Source organism: Rhea pennata, chromosome 15 (assembly GCF_028389875.1).
Source record: "Rhea pennata isolate bPtePen1 chromosome 15, bPtePen1.pri, whole genome shotgun sequence".
NCBI classification, from domain to species: Eukaryota; Metazoa; Chordata; class Aves; order Rheiformes; family Rheidae; genus Rhea; species Rhea pennata.
Window position 1 is genome coordinate 2,550,529 of NC_084677.1, and position 21,747 is coordinate 2,572,275.

General features: G+C 45.9%; 1 protein-coding gene across 4 annotated transcripts; it reads right to left on the reverse strand.

Annotated features, from left to right (window-relative positions):
- Positions 1–46: 46 nt before the first annotated feature.
- LUC7L (LUC7 like) lies at positions 47–20,667 on the reverse strand. 4 transcript variants are annotated; one of them, XM_062587956.1, is made up of 11 exons: positions 20,573–20,667; positions 19,759–19,829; positions 18,577–18,671; positions 13,261–13,359; positions 12,565–12,675; positions 11,877–12,020; positions 11,277–11,453; positions 10,577–10,665; positions 5,347–5,376; positions 4,289–4,453; positions 47–1,696 (listed from the first exon to the last, which is right to left on the reverse strand). In XM_062587956.1, exons 4-11 carry the CDS (start codon positions 13,354–13,356, stop codon positions 1,555–1,557), a joined length of 954 nt encoding a protein of 317 aa, XP_062443940.1. In that variant the 5' UTR covers positions 13,357–13,359; positions 18,577–18,671; positions 19,759–19,829; positions 20,573–20,667; the 3' UTR covers positions 47–1,554. The 4 variants fall into 4 exon arrangements, with proteins under 4 accessions (XP_062443940.1, XP_062443939.1, XP_062443937.1 ...); XM_062587955.1 differs by lacking the exon at positions 20,573–20,667 and adding an exon at positions 20,118–20,273; XM_062587954.1 differs by lacking the exon at positions 19,759–19,829 and adding an exon at positions 3,101–3,162 and having other exon boundaries at positions 1,609–1,696.
- Between the last annotated feature and the right edge of the window lie 1,080 nt (positions 20,668–21,747).

Sequence of the window (21,747 nt, forward strand, 5' to 3'; positions counted from 1 at the left end):
CCCCCCCCCCCCGGCGCCCCCCCCCAAGAAGGAGGCAGAGCCGCAGTGGGAGCCACAACACAGAGCTTTAATGGGGCCGGGGCCGGGCGCCGCCGCCCGCCGGCGTACAAAACGGTACCGAGGGAGCAGACCGCGCGCAGAAACGGGCACCTAGGACATGCATCTAGGACTAACACACCGCGGAGAGCGCTGGCACGTCGGGGGGGGGGGGGGGGGACAGGAGCAAGGAAAATCAAAACAGTTCAGCAATAATTTCTCAGAGCCTCAAACAGAAAAGCGCTGGAAAACCCCAACCCGCCGCACACCTACTGCTGCACGAGTATTTACACAAGCTTTCGTGGCCACCGAGTAGAAGCGCCAGGATTTGGCCGCCTCGGTCTCGGGCCGCGCCGGCAGAGCAAGGCCCCGCGCGCGTTAAGTGCTTCAGTTACACGACAACTCTCACAAAAGATCCATCCTGGGGGTTGCAACTGCAGCTGGCACAGTAAAGAACACCTTCCCGGCCTATTTTAAAATAAATCTAGTTACAAAGAAGCTAGTTACAATACGCAATTCTTCCCACAGTCCTCACTACGCAGCCGGTCCTTGGCGCGCCAGCTGCGAGCATCGGCAAGAGAAGTGGCACACACGGACACCTGCGTACGCGGCGCTGCCCCGAGGCAGCTGCTTTCCTCTCCTCGCGCTACCCTGCCCTGCCCTGCCCTTCCGACCGCAGTCGAGCGTCACCTCTGCCTGACTGGCCCTTACACGCACACCCCAACACTTCTTTCGCGAGTCAGAACGCCCCATCTAGCAAGTTATTTTCTGACCGCAGAGTGCACGGTAAATAGGCAGACTAGTTGCTGTACTCCTCTCTGTAAGAAATCAACCCTGGTTTTTCGTTTCAGCACAGGCTTTTTATCATCCTAGACACCTGTACTAGGAACAGACTGAGCCTATCTCAGAAACATGCCCTAGATGATTTGGTCATCCTTACAAAGATAAACAATGTCTTTTGGAAAAAAAAGGATATTGGGCCAAATTTTGTCTGTCTTGCCTTAGCTGGAATAGTGAGGCAATTCTTAAATGCTGCAGACAAAAAATGAGGTTGCTAAGCACTTAAAAAAAAATCTGAATTCCCTTTAACATATATAAACAGAGGAGGAAAAAAAATGAATCAAGTTAGAACCAGTGCTACTGATGTTCTCAAATTCCAATTGTGCAAAGGGTCAGGGAGATGTTCTGGAAAGGGCATAAGCATTACAAACATTACAGCAGGTTAGGTTTCCAACCACAGCATTAACTCCAACTGCCGCGTTCACTGGGTCATGACAAACAGTGTGTGAACCACTGGCCTGTATTGAAAACAATCCATCAGATTTATTTATTCCTACTAAAACAAAATCCTGTTAAACAGTACGTAACTGTGTCTCTACAAACTCACAGCTATCTGCCAAACAATAAAAATTCAAAACTACAAAAGATGAGTTGTATTCAGTAAATATAAATGGGAAATTTAGGCTTTGTGTAGAATGTTTATCAGACTATTTACAGTGCAACACAGATCATTTGAGTTCAGATCTCGCCAGCTTCTCTCTCTTCTGATCTCTTGGAACGAGATTTGCCATTTGTGCTCTCGTGCCGTCTCTCAGAAGAGCTCTTCTCTTTCCTCTCTCTGTCTCGGGACTTTTCTCTTGAAGATCGATCTCTAGAGGATCTGAAGTACAAATTATACCATCACTATAAGCTTCACAACTAAAAGAATATGAAAATATGCATAAAAATGGCAAAATCTTTCCTAACAGGGCTGTGACATAATCCAAGTTTCTTAAGGAAATGTTTCTAGGCGCTGTGATAGCAGAAGTAGTATCACCTGGGATAGAAACGCTGGTCCCTTTGCAAGCTTTATGTAACAGAACTCCAAATTTTACAGTGTGAGAGCACTGCACAGCCTTCATCACTCTCTCCTTAGAGTGATCCTTTCATAGCTGTTTCCACAGACCCTTTTTGAGGTGTTTTCCTGGGGCCGCTGTTTTACTGGGCCACACTAAAGTGCCTGCAAATTCTTCCTCCTCTATCATTCAGCTCCTGTTTGTGTCTTAAGAGTGTTCTTTGGTCATGCTCTGAGCCCATGGCTTTCTGCTCAAGAACTGCTTTAAATACCAGCTATACTCTTTGGATTCCAATGCTTGCTCAGTCCTGGACTTTATTCTTGTCAAGATGCAGAGTAACAAATGTTTGGCAGCATCCTCTACGCAAAGACTGGATGATGCAGCTTTACATTCACAATCCAAAACAGGGGCAAATCATTTCAGAGACTATCCAAAGGATAGCTACTGATTTCACGACTCAGTGCTTCACTGAGTCAGCCCACACAGAATTAATCAGAGGGCTCCTTGTTAGGTTCAGTCTTGAAAGGCAGTTTTCTGTATGATGCATGCCAACTGTTCAACATCAGCTTATCATCTAGCAGCCTTCGAAAGGTTGACCCTTTATCATCACTTAACAGCTCTAACCCCTTCAGAACCAGGCAGAAGCTTTCAGAGACCCTGCACAGGTCTCTGAAGAGAGAATTCAGCACCCAGGATTTTTCTTTGCAGTTACAAAAAGGGACCTGGCAGGTACCTTAAAGGCTCCAGATTTTATTCATGTTGATTTTAAAGTATTAAAATATTGCATAAGTGATTTATTAAAACCTTACAGCCCTCTGTATCACATCAACAATTTCATTTTCATTAAATCGTGTCATTTAACCTGAAGACAACATGCATCTCATCTGATAAATTCTTTTGCCAATCCCACAACAATTCCTGTTGTCCATAACTCTCCTACACTGTTGTGGGATCTGTGGAGCTCAGTCACTCCATTTCTTTTTAGAAGCAAGACATCAAGACAAGCAGGACTGTAATGTGAAGTTCATTAATTCTCTAAGTGTAAGCAGAAGCTACACTGTTTCAGGGGATTGGGTTTTTCTTTTTGATCACTTCTTTGTCTCTTTAAACTGCTCTTCATCTCTCCCCACTTCTCAGTAATTTTGTGAAAGTATGTTGGCTAGCCAATCCTCCTGCAACCTCAATGGGCTGATTTGAATGTATTCAAGGTTTTCGAAGTATTCCCTTACCTGCTCTTTAGTAATAGTTATTACAGGGTCTTCCTCACTTCCTAATTGTCCAAACTTCTTTTCTTTATTTTTCATGTTCAAGACAGATTTAAAAAAGGACTTTAGTATCTCAGCCATTGGAGAATCAACAGTATTTATACAACCCCCCCCTCAATTATTAACAGACTTTTTTTTTTGCAGACCATTATTCCCCTCCCCTTCATCAAGTATCTTTAAAATCTGTTCTTACCCCTTAGCTAGAAGGGGCACAAGACAGTCCACCAACAATGGTAGGTTTGTTTTCAGCACTGTACTCAAGTGGTGGTGTCTAGTAAGGTGAGACAGCGCTAAAGCACTCTCTTACTAACTAACAGCATTAAAAAGAATACTAGATCCACCTTCAGCGAACACCTGGTGATATACTTGTCCCTGGGCTTAGGAGGGCTGTAAGGAAGCACAATGATTCCTTTGAAGTTTGCTAATACTCATACATATACTTGCTTCCTCGTTCCTCCACCACAGGGGCAGTTTTGCTGAGTTTCAGAAGAGACTTCATACCGTTCTTCAGACTAGGGCACTTCTGTAACACATGATCTCAGTGACAGGAGAATGATATGCCACCTTCTCCTTTCAGCTTTTTCTCCTCCCCTAAATGGACATTTCTAGAAAACTGTCTGTCTCTTGACTAGTCTTCATCTTACCATAACACAAGATTCCCTCCACTTCCCAAATACACTCCCTTCCCCATATCAGTACATGCCCCAGTGCTGAAAGAAAGGAGCTGGGAAGCAGAAGATAACCACTGGAATGTAATATCAAAACCACCTCCCAGTTACTTGACTTTTACAAACCTGTGGAGGCTGAGTTACCACAAGCAGGTTTTTATGCTACTGCTTATACAAGAAAATAAACCAATAGTTTCTCAAGATTCAGCACTGCAATTCAGAGGACAACAGTTCTACCTCCTAGACTCTCCTCTTGAGCTGGGACCCTACTGTTCAGTTACTGCCCTAGTGCTCTCAGATGAGGCTGTCTACAGACAGCCACTGGGAAAACTGCTTTGGCTCGGGAGTTAGCACAGGACACTGCAGCTCCTAGCTTCAGAAACTGGCCACACTGCTGCTCAGCTCACACTGAGCAATCAGAGGTGGCTCACTGTGATATCAAGGACTCCCCTTTCCAGAAGCACTGTGTGAAAAGCGTGCATACTTGTGTTTTGAGCTCCTGTCTCTGGACCCTCGTCGGTGACCTCTGCTGTGGCTGCGGGAACGGCTCCGGTGGCGTCTGTGTCGGTCTCGGGACCTGGAACGAGACTTCCGCCTCTCTCGGGAAGCTGATCTCGAGCGCCTTCGCCTCCTCTCCCGAGACCGTGATCTGAAGAGGACACGGACCATCTCAGACACAGGCGATACGCCAGTATGTCAGATCTGCACACCCGAGTGCACCTCTCACAGACGTTCAGAGTAACACACATCCAGAGCATCAGCACTCACCCCACAGACACATCTCTGTCAACACAGATCACCCCCAGGGTTAACATACCCCCTCTGGGGCCTACTAACAAAATGCCAGCAGGCAAATTCTGGGAAGCTTACTAAAAAGCTCCCACCATTAGTGTAACCACAAGGCAATGTTTAGAGGATAGCTACCAGCTGCACTTCAGTCAAAGTGAGGCTGTATAAGAGGCCAAGCCAAAATAAATGACACAAAATTGCCATAACCTACACTGCAGTCTCCTGTCAAGTACTGCAATTCAGAAGTGCATTTGTTTCAATCTTCTAGAACGAAGTATGCCGATGTGCTTGGAAGACAGCAGAGAAACATTTCCAAGTACATTTTCACATGGAGTAAGGCAACCTTTTCACAGAGAAGTGAAAGGTTTCAATTTTAAATCTCTCCACTTTTATATCTTAGACATTACATATGCAATAGATATATCTCATACATTAAGATAATTAAAGGATATGAGACAGTTATTGTAAAAGGCACTAGGCACATTCTTTGATTCACATTCTGGAGCACACAGCACCCCTTGTCCCTGTCCTGACCGGGCTAGCCAGCATTGGCTCTTTCTAGCCCTGCTGGTGACATTAGAAGTAGCACAGCACCATGAAAGCGTCCAAGTGGTAGCTCCTATTTCTTTCAGAGAGGATGACAAAAAGAATGGAGTACTCCATGAACTGCACTGAGACCCATGAAAAGCCCCTTTAACTAGACAGAAACACAAACAGGCATTTGGGAGAACTGTGGGAGAACTGCACACTCACCTTCGACGATCTCTATTTCTTGATCCAGACCTAAAAAGGAGTGTTCAAGTGAGAGAAGGTATGATAAAGCTGGTGTTTTTTCAATAACGTAATCCATTCTCCTTAGTAGCTTCTCACAAGAATGCCATAAATACTCAAAATGTCAGATTAAAAAAAAAAAAAAAAAAAGCTTGCCATAAAAACTAAAAACCTTAAAGCATTCAGTTAGCATTTTTTTTTTTAAATCAAAAGCAAAGAACTTTGTAGAAGCAAGCACTAGTTTCTACAAAACTTTTCAGGGAAAATTTCTCAATTCCATGAAACGTTTCCTATCTGAAGAGCTCCACAAACCAATCCAGTCTCTGATAACACAACTCCACCACGCACCTTTCCAACCTCAAATTTTACTGTGCACATTCAGTATGTACTTGTCACCCCCTCTAGTTCAAAATTTTCAAGGAAGACGACTGTCACACTACAGTCAAAAAGAGAAAACTGGCAACTGTCCAGCTTATGATTTTGGTTCCTTCAAGGTAAATGCACATAAAAAAGGTTTAAGAAAAACACAGTATCTTCTCACTTTTCTCATTTAAGAGACATTAAATGGAAGTTTGCACTATTGTTTTCTCTTTGGGGAAGATGAGCTAGAAAAAAAGAGGGAACACAGAAACAAGGGAAGAACTGTTACTAAGAGACACACTGAAAATCTTTCATTCAGACTTGAGAGCAAATTTAGCAGTGGGTCTTGTAATGCACTAAAGTCCCACCCCACTCATTCTCATTTCTATTACTTCAGAGCTCGCGTATGGCTCTTTTAGTTCCATTCCCAGAAACATTAGCTTCTGAAAATAGTCTGAAAACAGTAAAGTCACACTTCTTTCAATTTCTGAGCACCATTGCTCAGTACTACTTAGAACACCACTGCATGTGGAAGATACACCCTTCTTTTTTCTCTAGAGGCATTTCAAAGTCAGCATACTTTTAGCAGAAACGCACCTCCAAACTTCATGCACAGTCTGAATGGTCGCTTTCTGATTTAATTAAGAGGTGGGCAGTCTCTGTTCAGTGAGTTGGAGATCCAGGCTCTTAACTGCTCTGATCTCCTCACTGCAGACAGACTCACAGGGGATGTTCCAGTTACAGAATGCAAAAAGAGCTCTGTGGCTCTAACTGAGATGCAGCTGAGTGATGCACAAACAAAAGAAAATAATAATTCAAAAAACACAATAGAAAAGTGTCTATTTTAATCACAGCCTTTTAAAACCATACCTGGATAAGACAAGAATACAAGGATCAATGCGCACTGATATTCCTTCACAAGAAAATGGGGTTGTTCATCCATTACAGGAAAAAAGCAAACATCCATAAAGGAATTCAGCTTACAGGATTGTAAACAGGACAGAGCTGAACTCGGAGCCAGGTGATTGAACCATAGGCTGAGGCAACACATGACAAAACCAGGTGAAGGCAGAGCTGATAAACCAGCAGAGCAAGGCAATAGCCATGCACCTTCTCATGTGACAGAACCTGAGTGCACAACTGGACCTCCCATAGATGCCTTGTAGGTGGTAGAACCTGTACTGGTGACTGCATTTACTTCAAGTGCTCAATGTCCTTTTGTTCCTGACCACTTTATTCTGAACCACTGGGGCACATATCCACACAAAGCCTTCTCAAACTCAAGTGATAGTCTTACAGAGTAAGACAGTGAAGATGCTGCATATGAAAACACCACAAAAACAGGTATGAAGGAAGTACATGTTTTCTGTGGTTCTTTCAAGTATGAAGTTCTGCTTAAGAAAGGTAGTCTAACAGCTGGAAGAACCTACTGATCAGTTTTTGATGGAAAAACCGCCCCTGTAAGCAGTGCTGCACAACACCCACAGCAGAGGGTAGGAACTGGGAAATCTAGGTTCTAGCTCCAGTTCTGGTACTAAATGCCCACTGGAACAACTATTTTCTTTCCCTGAATCGTTTTCCTCTCCAAAATAAAACCTTATTGACCTCTTCTGTATGATACTCCAGGTACAAAAAACACATGTTACAAAAGCCAGAACAGAAGAGTACACAGATGCCTTCACACGGGAGTGAAGCCCAAGGCTGGCCATATGCAGAGCTAGCAAGAACTCATGCTTTAGGACAACCCAATGCAATGCTTAAAACCTTATGCATTTAAAGCATTGAGTATTCAAAACTAGTCTTCAAACACCATTAGCAGATATATTCACATGTTTTCAAAAAACACATGTATGTCACAGGAGGAAAGCTGCAAGCATTTTGGGGAGATGCAGACCAACTAAGAGATCCAGAGAATTTTCCTTGAAGGCAACTCTGTTGGCTTTGGTGAGTTTCCCACAAAAGTGAACTCCAGGAACACGGGGACAGACATACTAAGTCCAAGTTAGAAGTGGTCACACTATGCTTCAGAAAGAGCTTGCCACAAAGCAGCTGCGCTGGAAGACACTTCTTGTTTTGTTTTCAACTTCCTCTCCATAACAAGCCAGATTTACAATATGACAACACACATCAGTCCCTTGCAATTAATTCCTGCACTCATCAGCCAATTCCAGGTTCTGCAGGTCCCAAATATAACTGCATTACTGCCAATTTTGCATGGAGGCCAGAAAAATGAGATGTTCTACAGGAAGTGCCGCATGAATTGACACTTCATATGACATCGGCTAATCCACATGGAGAACGAACCCATAAAACACCCACATCAGATAAAGCGTAACAATTTGGGGCTTACATCTTCATAGATGCCAAAATCACCAAGTCACAGACTACAGAAAACCAAGCTTCTTTGACTTTGCTACTTCTTTACTAACATTTCCAGAAGTCAGCACCATCTTAGAGCATACTGTAGTTATCTACCTCATATGGATGGTTAAAAAAACCTCTTCAATAAGGCTAAGGGTCAGAAAGAGCTCTCCATAGGTCTTTTTTTGAGGGGGGGGGAAGGGGTGCAGAAGTACAAGACTGAGTAAAAGCACTTTAGGTAGGACTAGGGAATGCTTTGACAATGAGAGCAGCATTCCTGCTCTGCCACTTCCGCTGCCTACCCTTAGCAAATAGCCACCTTCTTCACATCAGGCTCACGTTTATATGAAGTGTTTACACACAGATTCCTGTTCGGTCAGAGTAAAGACAACAAAGGTTTTTCCAGTTCAGCCAGCAAGAGGCAGAAGAGCTTGTCACCTGAACACCAACACCACAGCCACTCCCATTATTTAAGGATTATACACGTATGAGTGAGAGGTGACATATATGGCAATGGCCACCAAAAGCAGCCAATCATTAGGACCCTTCAAAGCAGACCACCACATGGATGTCCTGGAAAGCATTTTGGAAGTTGTTCCAACAGTACCTCACTGTTAACACTGAAAAGTTTCTGAATAAGAATCACAGCCTGCATTTTGTGCTCAGAGGCTAGCTCCATTTTTTTTAAATCATCTTTGGCCAGGGAATTTTTTCATGACCAGTGCCTTCTGAGCAGAGCTAGCACTCATCCTAACTTTCCCACTCAGATGCATTGGCTGAAGGCATTTTATCCAGAGTTGGATTCAAAAGATGGTACCAATACAGGCCTGAAGACTGCTAGGAACTCATAGAATCGCAGAATGGTTGAAGTTTGAAGCGGCTTTTAAAGATTACACAGCCCAGTTCCCTTGTTCAAGAAAGATCACCTATAGCAGGTTGTCCAGGACTCTGTCCAGACAGTTTTGGAATACTTCCAAGGATGGAGACTCCATCACTTCTCTAGGCAGCCTGTTCCAAGGCAGCCTGTTCCAATGCTCAGTCACCCTCACAGGAAAGAAGTTTTTCTTCATGTTCAGATTGACTTCCTGTGCTTCAGTATGTGCCTGCTGCCCTCTCATCCTGTCGTTGGCCACCACTGAAAGGAGTCTGGCTCAGCCTTCTTTAATACCTTCCCTTCAGATATATATACATATTGATAAGATCCCTCCTCAGCCTTCTCTCCTCCAAGCCAAACAAATCCAGCTCTCTCAGCCTTTTCTCATGAGAGATGTTCTTGCTCAGAACTCTACACAGCGCTCCAGCTACAGTCTCTGCAGGACTGAGTAGATGGGAAGGCTCATCTCCCCTCAGTCTGCTGGCAATGCTCTCTCTAATGCAGCCCAGGATACCATTTGCCTTCTTGGCCACAACAGCACATCACTGGTTCATAGTCAACTTCTTGTCCACCAGGACCTCCAGGTCCTTCTCTGCAGAGTTGCCTTCCAGCAGGTCAGCCCCTAATCTGTCCCGGGGCACGGGGTTATTTCTCCCCAGGTGAAGGACTCTGCACTTCCCTTTACTGAACTTCACGTGGTTCCTCTTGCCCATCACTCCAGCCTGTCATGATCTCTCTGAATAGGGGTATAGACCTCTGGTGCATCAGCCACTCCATCCCAGTTTTGTATCATCAGCAAACTTGCTGAGTGTGCACTCTGCCCCATCATCCAGGTCACTGATGAATAAGTTGAACAAGATGGGATCCACTCTTGATCCTGGGGTACTCCACTAGCTACCGGTCTCCAATTAGACTTTGCACCGCCGATCAAAACCCTCTGAGCTCTGTCAGTTTTCAATCCACCTGTGTGCTCATCTGGCCTATAACATCCTCAAAGGCAAACTGAGAAACTATGGGAGACAGTGTCAAAAGCCTTACTGAAGTCAAGGTAGACAACATTCACTGTTCTCTCCTCAACCTGCCAGCTAGCCATTCCATCATAGAAGGCCATCAGGGTGTTTTAAGCATGATTTGCCCTTTGAAAATCCATGCCAACTACTCCTGATCATCTTTTTGTCCTTCCTGTGCCTGGAAACAGTATCTAAGACTAGCTGCTCCATAACCTTCTGAGGGAGGGAGGTGAGACTTTCAGCCTGCAGTTCCATGTGTCCTCCTTCCGATCCTTTTAGAAGACTGGAGTGACATTTGCTTTCTTCCAGTCCTGAGGAACCTCTCCCAATTGCAACAACCTTACAAAGATGACTGCTATCTTTCTATCTGAAAGAAATGGAGGCTAGAATGACTCTGTGTGTGGTGTTAAAGCCGCGTTTTATGCCTTTTTTTTTTTGCTTCATTTTTTATTACATACTAAGGTGCTCAAACAGCCTCCAGAGCATGCCCAAAAGTTGATCCAACCACATACACTGGAGCAGATGTTGCTCTCCTTTGGCATTCAGACACAAGAAATTAGGCTACTTCAAAAATAGCTTCACAATCCAGTTATCAGCTTTCACTTACCGCCTGCCCATTCTCTCCTCTCGTTCTCTCTCTTCTCTCCGCCTCAAACGATCCTGGTTTCTTTTCTCCTGCTTTTCTGCCACTGTTTTCTAGAAAAGAAGTTCACATCATGTTTCAGCCATACAGTAACAGGTCAGAGAGATCTGCAGGGAGACTGTTCAGATATTGAGAACCTGTCAAGGTTCTCATTTTCCTCACAACTTTACTAACACACATCAGTGCAGGAAATATCATTCCCACTTCTGCTTTCAGTGCTTGTGCTACACGAGACTAGTCCACAAGCTTTGAGGCAGGGACTGTCTCACCATGAGTATACACAACAGTGCTCCATCTCTGTGCCAATGATGCATCAAGGCCCTGACCTGAACATACTGCCTGACGAACAAGGCACAGGAATTATAATCCTCCACTCAAGCAGACTAAAGCTTTCTGTTCATGAGCAAGGCCATTATCACAATTTTATTACAAAGCAATCCAGAAAACTTCTACTCAACACTTCCTCTACTCAAGACCTTCCGTGACAGCACTATGAACCTCTTCATAGTTAGGCAAACGTCCATTTGAAGTTTCAGAGATTCTGTAAGTCAGAACAAGAAATTTCTTGGGCTTACACAAGCTGTCTGCAAAGAATTCTCTATGAACTTAAAGTGCTGAATGTCTTCAGGACAACAAGGAGAAGGTTTGAAATAGACAGGATTACCCTCAGCTGATCCAGTTTCTCACGAATCTGAATGAAGCCCAGGTGTAATTTGCCTCCAAAGTGGTCAGCAAGACGCCTGTCGTTGTCATGGAGACCAAGATATGCAGAACAGACTTCACATACACGCAGCTTCTGCTGTTGGAAACTGGACGCAGGCATTGAATTTCGGTATTCTTCCTGAAGAGAGACAAAAAACAGCCAATTGTCAAGGACAGCCCCTTACATAGTTGCAACCCTCCAGAAAACACCCGAAGAAATTGTCCTGTTGCCTTCAGAGGTCAGAAAAGAATCCTCAACATAAACAAGGTGCCATACAAAACACTTCAGCTAGCCTGACAGTCTATCCCTGCAAGTGACTAGTAATCAGATACTTCAGAGGAAGAAACCCCTTCACAGTCAGTACTTTTCAGTAGATAAAGGTTTCTAAAAGCTTTTCAATGTCAGTCACATTCCACTGCCAACTGCTTGCCAGTACATTGATGAAACTGAAAAAGGGAGGCGCTGGTGAAAGAAGAAAAGCAGCAGGAACTACCCAGCTTTTGTCACACACTAGTCTAGTTCAGTCAGTTATTACAATTCACAGGAAGATCAAAGCCATACCTCAGCCTCTTTCTTTTTGGCTCGGACCTTCTCCACTTCCATCAGGATCTTCTGAGACTCGTCAACATTTCCTTCAGCTCCCAGCTGTTCAGCTTTAGCTAGGAGTTTTCCAATGTCTTCATTCAGCTCATGTACTTTCTCTGCCTGAAGAGAATAGTTTGTTTTAAACAGGATTAAAAAAAAAAAAAAAAAAAAAAACAACTTGGGAAAGCTTGAAGGACAATTTTTTTTCTTTTTTTCTTAAAAAAAAAAAAAGGCAGTTATTGGAAGCTGACTAGAAGCCTTCAACAGTCAAAGGAGTCCCAAGAAAAAAAAAAAAAAAGAGACACTGATGGGCCAAGTACTGACAAGGCAGTTGGCAATACATAGCAAAGGGAGAAAAATGGACATGGACAAGACATCATCAGTTCTACTGCAGACAGTGTGGCACATTCCTGGCTTACCAAACAGAGTAAAGCAACTAAAGCAACCTATTTTAGAGCTCATGCATTACTCCAGTATGTCTTCCCTTTCTGAATCAGTAAGTTTATCACAAAGGCTGAAGTAGCATTACTTCATTCCAGGACTACAGCTGGAATTCACAGGCTCCCTGGAGCCTAACTTTCCAACATCAATGGCTTCAGAGACAACACAGAGCCAGTGCTCTTCCCCAGGCTTTCAGGACAAATATTTAACAAGAGGACAATACCTTTGCAGACACTTCAGCACTAATCTCTTCTTGTGTCTCAGCCAGGCGTTTCTTAGCCAGTTCTGTTCTCCTATCACACTCTGCAATGAAGGATTCCAGGTGATCCATAGCCTGCATTTTTCAAACAAAGAATAGTGACTAAAGGTGCTCCCAGTTCCACGACACTTTGTAAAGAAATAAAATTTGTCAACTGTTCAGAACCTGATCCTTTACTCTGACACATGCTGCAGGATGCTGACATTAAAACTACTTTACACTGTAACTCCACAGCATGAACTACAGGTGCAAAGACAGAAGCACTGGAATAACATGAAAAGGCAAGACAGAATTGTTCTTCCACTTAATTTGTTCCATCATAGAGAGACAAATCTGGTAAAAGTGAAACAGAGCAGGAGGCTTTTAACATTATATCTCTTTCTGGGACAAGCCACCACATTACAATATCCTGTTACAGAGTAGTGGGTGTGGGTTGCAAGGAATGCTGGAAGATCCTTGGAGCTACCCGGACTAATAGGGTTGCAAGGGTGATAATTACTTTTACACTTTAAAGTCAGCACCCAGATGACATCTGGGAAGGGATCACATTCTTGTCACATAATGCATCATCTGGTTAGCCGAAATGCCTGTTGAGTTCAGCTGCTCAACCAAATAACTTCAAGAGCAGTTTCTACAAGAATAAAAATTCTCAAAACTTACATCCAGCTCAAAAAACAGGTCTCTCTCTTTACTTGCAATCTCATAATCTGCTCGCAGTGCCAAGTCATGAATCTTTGTACATTCTCCCAGGTCCATACGCTGTTGAAAAGAAAAAAAGAGAAATCAACAAAAGAGCCTCCCATTATAACAAGCAGCACAGATATTTAACTCTTCCCAGTTAACTTCAAAATAAAGGCTCTTTAGGAAAGAGAGCTTCCTTTCAAGCTGTCAATAATAGAAGTAGCCAGAAGGACTACAGGTTCGCTAGAAGCATCTTCTACATGTTTCTGGAGCAACACTAAAACACCCCAACTCTTTTAAGTCCAGTTCTACTTCTGCTCTAGCTCACAACATGGCCTCACAAAGAGCTGGGAAGGCACAGCATACTGCAGCAGAAACTCCTTCAGTGGGCACCAACACCAAACACCTCATATAATGGAGCTACAGTACCAGCAAAACATATAGCTTTGTATCCAAAATTTAAAACTCACATAGAAAAGCACATGTGTGTCAGAGAGAGCCTGGGTAAAATAGTGAACGATACCAGACAAATCACAAAATACAGAGGGAACTATTCCCATCAGGAGAGAAATGAACTTAAGGATAAAGGAGTACAGGCAGAAGAAAAGCTCAACTCCACGCACAGCAACATCAGACACATACAGTCAAACCCTACAATCAACCCCTTCCCATATTCAGTTGCAGCTGTGGATTTTAAAATCCCACCAGTCCTGCAAAGCAAATTGCTACGCATAAACGTACAAGTATTTCTCTAGACAAAGAAGACTTACTGAGAACATCTCCTTTGCCAGAAAGCCCTGACCAGCATTCTACCCTTCACTCCCATAGCAGTAAATGCTATTTAAATTTGTTGTTTTTTCCCCAACCTAGTAGTTAACAGCAAAAAAAGATGAATTATGCTCTTAAAACATGAAAATCGATTTCTGCATTATCAATATTTAACAGAGAGCACTTCTCTTATTCCTTACATAGAAAAAGAACCTAACATTTTGAAAGCCAGAATAACACAAGGCTTAAATGTGAGCCGCAGCAAGCTGGAAGAACGACCAACGCACACGGCATCACATGAAGTAACACCCCAGCCAGTCATCCATCCTCTTCCCTCCCAGCCACCTCCAGTCCCAAGGAGCCCAAAACCGAACAGAACGCCACAGACGACAACACATTAAAAAGGGAGTACTACAGTGAAAGCTAAACACAGCTCAACCAGGACCCAGAACCCCTGCAAAACACCCCGAGTTAGAGCTGGGGGTGCCAGGCACACTCACGTGAAGCAGTGCACTCACACAACAACAACGCTAGTGATTAGTAGGAAGCAAAGCAACTAAAGCAAACTCCACCAAGTAATGCTCACGTTTTAGATAGTTACCTGTGTTACTAACTTTTCTTTTTCAAACAAAAAACAATTCAGGGTGACTTGCCACTATTTATTCTTCCTCATTTTGCTCAGATTTACCAAAGGTTGGAGGCCACAAGCAGCAGGCTATAGAAACAGATGCTGCCTTCAGGACTAGTCCTGTTTGAGCTCTCTAATAGTAGAAATTTAATTCCTACAAAAAAAGTGTTACAGTGTGTTCAGAGGTTAGTGTTCATCTTCAGGCAAGCCTCTCCAAGGGATGCTAGAAGGTTACTGTCATTATATCACAAAAACAACTGTCCACAACATTAGAGCATGATGTGACTTAAATCTTCTATTTTTATGGTCATTCTAGCGGGATTCCTTTCCAGTACAGGGAGAAACGATGACATCTTATGAAACTGTCAGAAACTGTAAATATTATTCTCTGAAATCTTCTTGCAAGCTGAAGCACTAGCCCCACTTCAGAGAAGGAAGTCCAACCCAAAACTTCAGAAAAATCCAGTGTGCTCTGTATTCCTCTCCCCACTTCGTTAGAAGGCAGCGAATCTCCCAACCTCTTCCTCTGGGAGAATATCCAGGATTTGTCAGCATACAAACCTCAAGTCTTCCTCCAAGTTCTTGGTTTATGATGATACTGATACTTCAGACAGGTTACCAGAAGAACCTGAACAAAGATTCACCTCCTCCCCACACCCACCCACCCACCATTTAATACACCTAGATACCCACTAATAGTTAGTCTGGCTCACAATTTCTGAGCAGTCCAAGTTCCGAGCATCCAAGTCTTAGGAGGTTTTCGGCTAAACTGCTAACTCACCAGATCTTTCTTCCATAAGGAACACTCTTCAAAAGTAAACAGCGCTACAGAATTTTGCCCAAACAAAAATGGAAAGCACAGACTCCCACGAAAAAAATCTTCGTATTTCAGCTGATATCTTCCAGTAGTGGATACAATAATTCTATGAATGCAATTTCCCAGTAATATTCTACCTGCACAGCTTTTAGATTTATCTGTCTACTCATTAGCTGAGCCAACAAATTTAAAGGATTATCACCTGATGTCATCTCTGAACATGCTTCAGTCCTCCCACTGACACAAATATGCCCACTGTCTGTTCTAGAGCTAACTCAGTACAGGTCACTAACAGCCTAGATAAGCCCCCAGATAACAGCACATGGATGTACTAACCACTAACTCACGTTCTTCCAGAATTTTCCACCTTTCCCATTGAAGCCAACAAGAGAACCACTGTAGCTTATTTAGTGACAAGTTTTAACATACAACAAGAGCTGAACAGAGTATCTTCACCTGGGAAGACAGAGTTTGGGAATAAATCAAGGAGCAAACAGTCCCTGAGTCAGCATAGCTGATCAGATGTCTAGCAAACTGTTCCTCCCACAGTGAAAACAGTTTCCCAGTAAGTCCAAAAATATTAATAATTCCACCTCTTTAACAGTGTCCGAAAATATGCAGAATGGAGACTTTACTGCTTCTCTAATTCAGAGTTTTGCCACAATGCTTTGAGATATTTCTGGGGTCAAAAAACAAACAAAAAAACCACAAGAGCAAGCCAAATTAAAATTCTAGCTCTTGTGACCAGACACCTCAGCCTACCTATACAAAGCAAACACCAACATGCCTCCTGCAGCTCTCAGGAAATACACCAGAACTTCATTTAAAGTCTGGAGTCCTCCTCATATGCTGCACCTGAAGGTCAGTGAATGGGACTTCATGACATTTCACTGAACGTAACTACTCACAGGACCCAGCCTCCTGCTCTTTTCCAGTCAGCCTCTCAATCCTTAGGAGTATCTGCATACGTGAAGGATGCAGCAGTAATAGTACCTACAGGGGGAAGGATGAATCATGATAACTACCAGAAGGCTTGGAGTATCTCTTGGAAGTTTCCATAAAGATCCAAGGTCATACTTTCAATACACATCCAGAGGTGGATGCTATGTGATCCAGTTAAGGCTGCTTCACTCACATCTCTCAATCTCTCTTAATAGAGACTAAGACGCTAGTAGAACTGTTTGAGTTTATAAAGTTTGCATATTCCAATTAAGTTTCATTCTGTGCCGGTACCACGGACGGCTGAAATGCCGATTCCCTCGCAGAAATCACATGTTCTTGCAACAGATCTGTGGCACCAGATTTTCTTACTGTCAAGAACAGGCTGAGAGCAATGCAGAGAGCTCCACAGACACTTCAAGGGCACATGATCATTTAAGAGATCCAAAAGCTCCCTTATACAGGAGCAGTCTTCCCTCCTGCTCCTGCGTGAGAATTCTGAGAGCAAATTCCACACTGAGAACAAGGAGACAACTCACTGCACACAAGTGACAACAGAAGCAAGAGAAACAGCTTTCTCAGTGGGCCCCTACCCGACCCAGGGGACTCCAAACATATCTGAACACCTTAGATTTTTGTCTCTGCACTTTGATGCTAGAGCCAATGGTCCCACTCACCACTAAATTTAATCTTTTCAGCTTCTACCTTCTTCCTGGAAATCTGCCAGAAGGGGAAGAAGGCAGCCTGCACTTTCAAATGAAATTTGGGCCCTGAAATGCTGCTATAAAAAATACACCCTAACCCACAAGATGACCTGCCCAGAGGAGGGCAGAGACAATTTAAACACCTTTAAAATTCTGAACTGTAAGTAAGGTGATATGGAAGCTGATGTAGGGGTTCCTGGAAAATATATCTGAGCTTCAAATTTCTGCCCTACATCCCTTATGAGAGTTGAAAAATATACAGGTTGGTATTCAACTCTACCCATCTTACTCGGGAATAATAAGCATTCAGAAGTTGAAGTTTGAGTGCTCAGAGCCAAGGCAGATTTTGCTAAAGCTCTTTCTACTAGCACTGCCATACAGTCTTGCTCTAGCAGTGATACAATCTAAAGGAAAACTGCTGGCCCTTCCCTTTGTAGGTAATCCATTATGTTAAATCAAGCTATTGATAAAACGAAAGGGTGGGCATCTTTAAATAATCTAGTTAAATGGATGGACAATGTAAAACATCACTGTATTTAGTGTCAAACAGTAAGGCTAAAGACCGATTTCAAGTATCCACATTCATCTTCATCCTGCAATTATGTAACATTGAAACAACTAAAAAAAAATGTGCCACCTGTTCTTTTGAAAGTCAAGCTGGATCTTTCATCTGGGGTGCCTAAATAAGATACTTCATTCCACAAGATCATTTTTTAAAAGCTTATTTCATCTTTTGCTCACATAGAGAGCGTTTAAGCCAAATTTCTGAAAATTAGCTAGCTCTTTCCCCAGAGGGCAGCAACTAAGGAAGCAGGGAGATGCAACTGTTTTTAATCAGGCAGGCAGAGTGACATACTGCTCAGCCCAGCTAATTCTAAAGACAAAGTCTGCCTGAGCTGTATGCAACCCGCCATCAGCACTCCAATGCTTCCTGCAGCTAAGCAGTAACAATGAAAAAGCTGCTGCTGAGGCAGTTCCATCAGAAGAACATCACATGCTTTAAAAGGAGACTGAAAAGATGCGAGGGTTAAGGATTATTTCAGCTAGTGAGAAAAAAGATCTTGCTAACGTGAAGATATAATGGTGAACTACAGTGCCCAGGAGGCCAGGGAGCTGAAAGAGGCTCTGATCTTGTGACCTTCACAAGACAAGCTGCAGGCCCAAATGACCCCAAATCGATAAAATAGAAATAGTCTTGCAACTTCACAAGAATTGTGAGAAAAGAACATTTCAAGATAACTCTGGGAACTCCCAGATACATTAGTTTCAATCACAGGTCACAAACTAAAATTAAAATTATGCCTGTTCCTAGGGCATGGAACACTTGATCTCTCCCAAGTGGCATCTCTTAGAGGTTATCTATGATGCATGGATTAGTGCTGAACTGTGTTATCAGCTTCTGTCATATGGTAACACCTTATGATAAAGGATATACTTACTGTTCCTGCCAGGATATCATGAGGACAGCAGTCCAGAAGGTGGCTCTTGCAAACACGATCATCTGTGAACTTCACCCTTTGTCTGGTTTCATCTCCTGAAATTCATTTGTGGTTTTAAATAAGGAGACATTAGAATACTGGTAAGAGTACTAAGATGTCGGTATGATCATTTCTCCTCAATATGCAGATTAAAATACTTGGTGTTCCTGCTCCCCAAGATAACTCGAAAAAGCTTAGAGGGTAACAGGATATTTTGGAACATTTACAATTGGCAATAAATACTATTTTAGCGTTTATTCATCCAGTACACCATGTTAAACACAGTGTTGGCGAGCCAGATAGTGTCCACAGCCTGTCATCCATATAAAGAGACAGCACAGCCAGAAGAGAAAAAAAGGAGACAGTCTGGCTCACAGCCAAAACTTATTTTCTTCCTTTTTTAATGTGACGAATGGGGCAGGAGATATTGAAACCCATGCTATCAGAGGGCCATGAATCACAAAACAGGGCTGTGCTTGACACTTTACAGGCAGCTGCTATTTGCTAATCTGATAATTAAGACATCAGTCCATTTGGTTTGAAAGCCAAATATGCAGTGTGCTTTCCAAGGCCGTGCAAAGATGAATCTCGTAGGTCTTGGCCTGGAACATAAAGCGTACTTCCCACCCACTTCCCACCCTCAGAAGACAATTTACACTCAGGAGCCACTTAAACGAGACAATATCAGAAAAGCAAAAAAAAATATATAAATAAATAAAAAAAAAGAAAAAAAGAAACAAAGTTAGTCAATACACACTGCGAGCTCCAATATATACTATACCCATCTGCATTCTTCAAGACCTCAGCTGCAGAATTTTATGCCCACTGTTGAAAAGTTTTAAAGGAAAAGTTTTCTTGCCCACACCTGCAGTAAGGAAGTCAGGGGAATGATACATAAAAGTAAAGGCAAAGTGGTAATGGTATGTGACAAATTTAAAGCTAATCTGTGTATATGACACAGGTATGTGTAATACTAACGTATGAATATAGTTTAGGATTTGCAAGCATCCAGGAATAATGTTTGTCTACTGAAAATGTGTTTTTTTTTCTTTCTAAGCTACGCTTTTAAAGTTACTTGTGAAAAAAAAAGCAAACACTTTTTTTTTTTTGTTATAACAGCTTTAAAAATTGGTTGTGACTCACGGCTCGATGAACATGAGGCTTTTCTGCAACTCCCTTGCAGATTGATGTAGGCAGGCAAAGATACACTGAACCTTTATAAATAAAATAGAGGGGCCACAATTGTTCAGTTTGTATGAAATAAAAATATGGGAAGCAATTCAAAAGCAACTCAATACACAAAGAAAGAAAAGCACTTATTCACTTACGAAACAAAGTGCAAAGTACCTGAACAGCCCTGCTAATGTGCCAAAGTGAATTTAAGTATTCGTTAAGCCGCAGAAAGAAGATACAAACCGTAGTAGGAATATATTTTGGACAGGCTGCAACCTTTCTTTCCTTGGACAACAACTACCACGGCCGGCTCCTAGCGGCACACCTACCTACATGCTTCCGTATGCGCGGTGTTGACTAGACACAGAGCTTTCCCCTGCGAGGCTACGGGCGGAAAACCTCCGTGCGGCAGCCAGGGCTCGGGCCCGGCCCGGCGGGCTCCCCTCGCGGCGCCTCCCGGGGCTCGGCCCCGCCGGGCTCTCTCTAGGGGCAGGGCCGAGACGCGCTGCTCCGCCGGGCGGGCCTACCGCTACCCTACCGCCCGGCGAGCTCGCTGGGCCGCTCCGAGGCGCGGCGAGGCCCGGGGCCGCCCGGCCCGCCCCGAGCGGCGGCTCCGCACCGGCGGCCGCGGCTCGGTGCCGCCCGAGGAGAGCGGCGCGGGCGGGCGGAGGCGGATCGCGCGGCAGGTCCGGGCCGGAGGCGGCGCCCGGGCCTGGCCGGGCCCCGCGCGGCGGCGGCCGCCAGGCCGCGGCGTTTCCTGCAGGCCCCGCCCGCCCCTACTCACCGTCCCGGGCCGTGCCCATGAGCTGGTCCAGCAGGGCCCGCATCTGGGCCTGGGCCGACATGGCGGGCGCGGGGCCGGGCCGCGGGGCGCGGCGGGCGGGCGGCGGCGGCGGCGGCGGTGGCTGCGGGCGCGGCGGCGGCGGCGGCGCGCGGCGGGCGCTAGGCGGAAGCGGCCCCTCCCGCCCCCGCGCGGCATGCCGGGACGCGTAGTCCGCCGGGGGGCGGGGCGCCGGCCCTGCGCGCGCCCAACGGCGGGGCGGGGCCTCCCCGCGCGCCCCCCCCGCGCGCCCCCCCCCCCGCGCCGCCGCCACGTGCCCGGGCAGCGCTGGGGCCGTGGCCGGGATCCCCCCACCCCGGCCCGGCCCGGCCCGGCCCGGCCTGGTCCCCGCCCCGCGTTAGCGGCGCTCCCGGAGGGCCGTGGCCTGGCTCCGGGCGAGAGGCGCTGCAGGCCCGGCGGGGCGGTGGGAGGGGAGCGGGGACCGGCAGCAGCTGCCGAGGCCTCCCGGAGCGCCGCGGGCCGCCCCGCGGGCACGGCGGGGCCGGGCGGCCCGCACCCGCCTCCCGGCGCCGCCGGCCTCTGCAGCCGCCAGCGGCCCCTCGGGCTGCGGCGACGCGCGTGACGCCCACCCACCCGCCCGCCCGCCGGGCCCCGCTGCGGCCCCCCAGCGCCGGGGCGGCGGGGGGCCGGCGGCACCGGGGCGGCGGCGGCGACAGCTGCCGCGGCGGGCGGCGGCGACGTCAGGGCGGCAGCGCGCAGGGTGCCCCGCGCCTTATCAGCTCCCGCGCGCCGTGTTTGCCCAGCGGGCGCCCCGGGCGCGATGGCGGCTGTCGCCGCCCCGGGGTTGCCAACGTGAATGTTTGGAGAAGGGGACGAGGCAGCACCGTGGCGGCCGCTGCGGCCCCGGCGGTCGGGGAGGCTCGGCCCCCCGGACAGCCCGGATGCGCCCCGGGGGCCGCGAAGGCCCGGCCTGGCGGGCGGCGGGGACGGCTTGGCAGCAGTTGGGCCGGAGAGAGCGGGGCAGGACGGCTCCCGCCAGCGTGTCTGGCCTTGGCGTAGATTCGGGGGGCGCAGCCGTGGCCCCAGGGCCCAAACGGCCCTCGCTGCCGCCACCGCTGCTCGACCCGGCCGGTTCCTCGCCGCCCTCGCGCGCCGCCCCTGCGACGCGGCCAGGGGAC

Coding starts and splice junctions, on each gene's coding strand:
- LUC7L (XM_062587953.1), bottom strand. CDS start 20,633: ATGTCGGCCCAGGCCCAGATGCGGGCCCTGCTGGACCAGCTCATGGGC. Junction 12,021..12,564: donor GTGCTGAAGTGTCTGCAAAG/GTATTGTCCTCT, acceptor TATTCTCTTCAG/GCAGAGAAAGTACATGAGCT. Junction 11,454..11,876: donor CCAAAAAGAAAGAGGCTGAG/GTATGGCTTTGA, acceptor GTCTCTCTTCAG/GAAGAATACCGAAATTCAAT.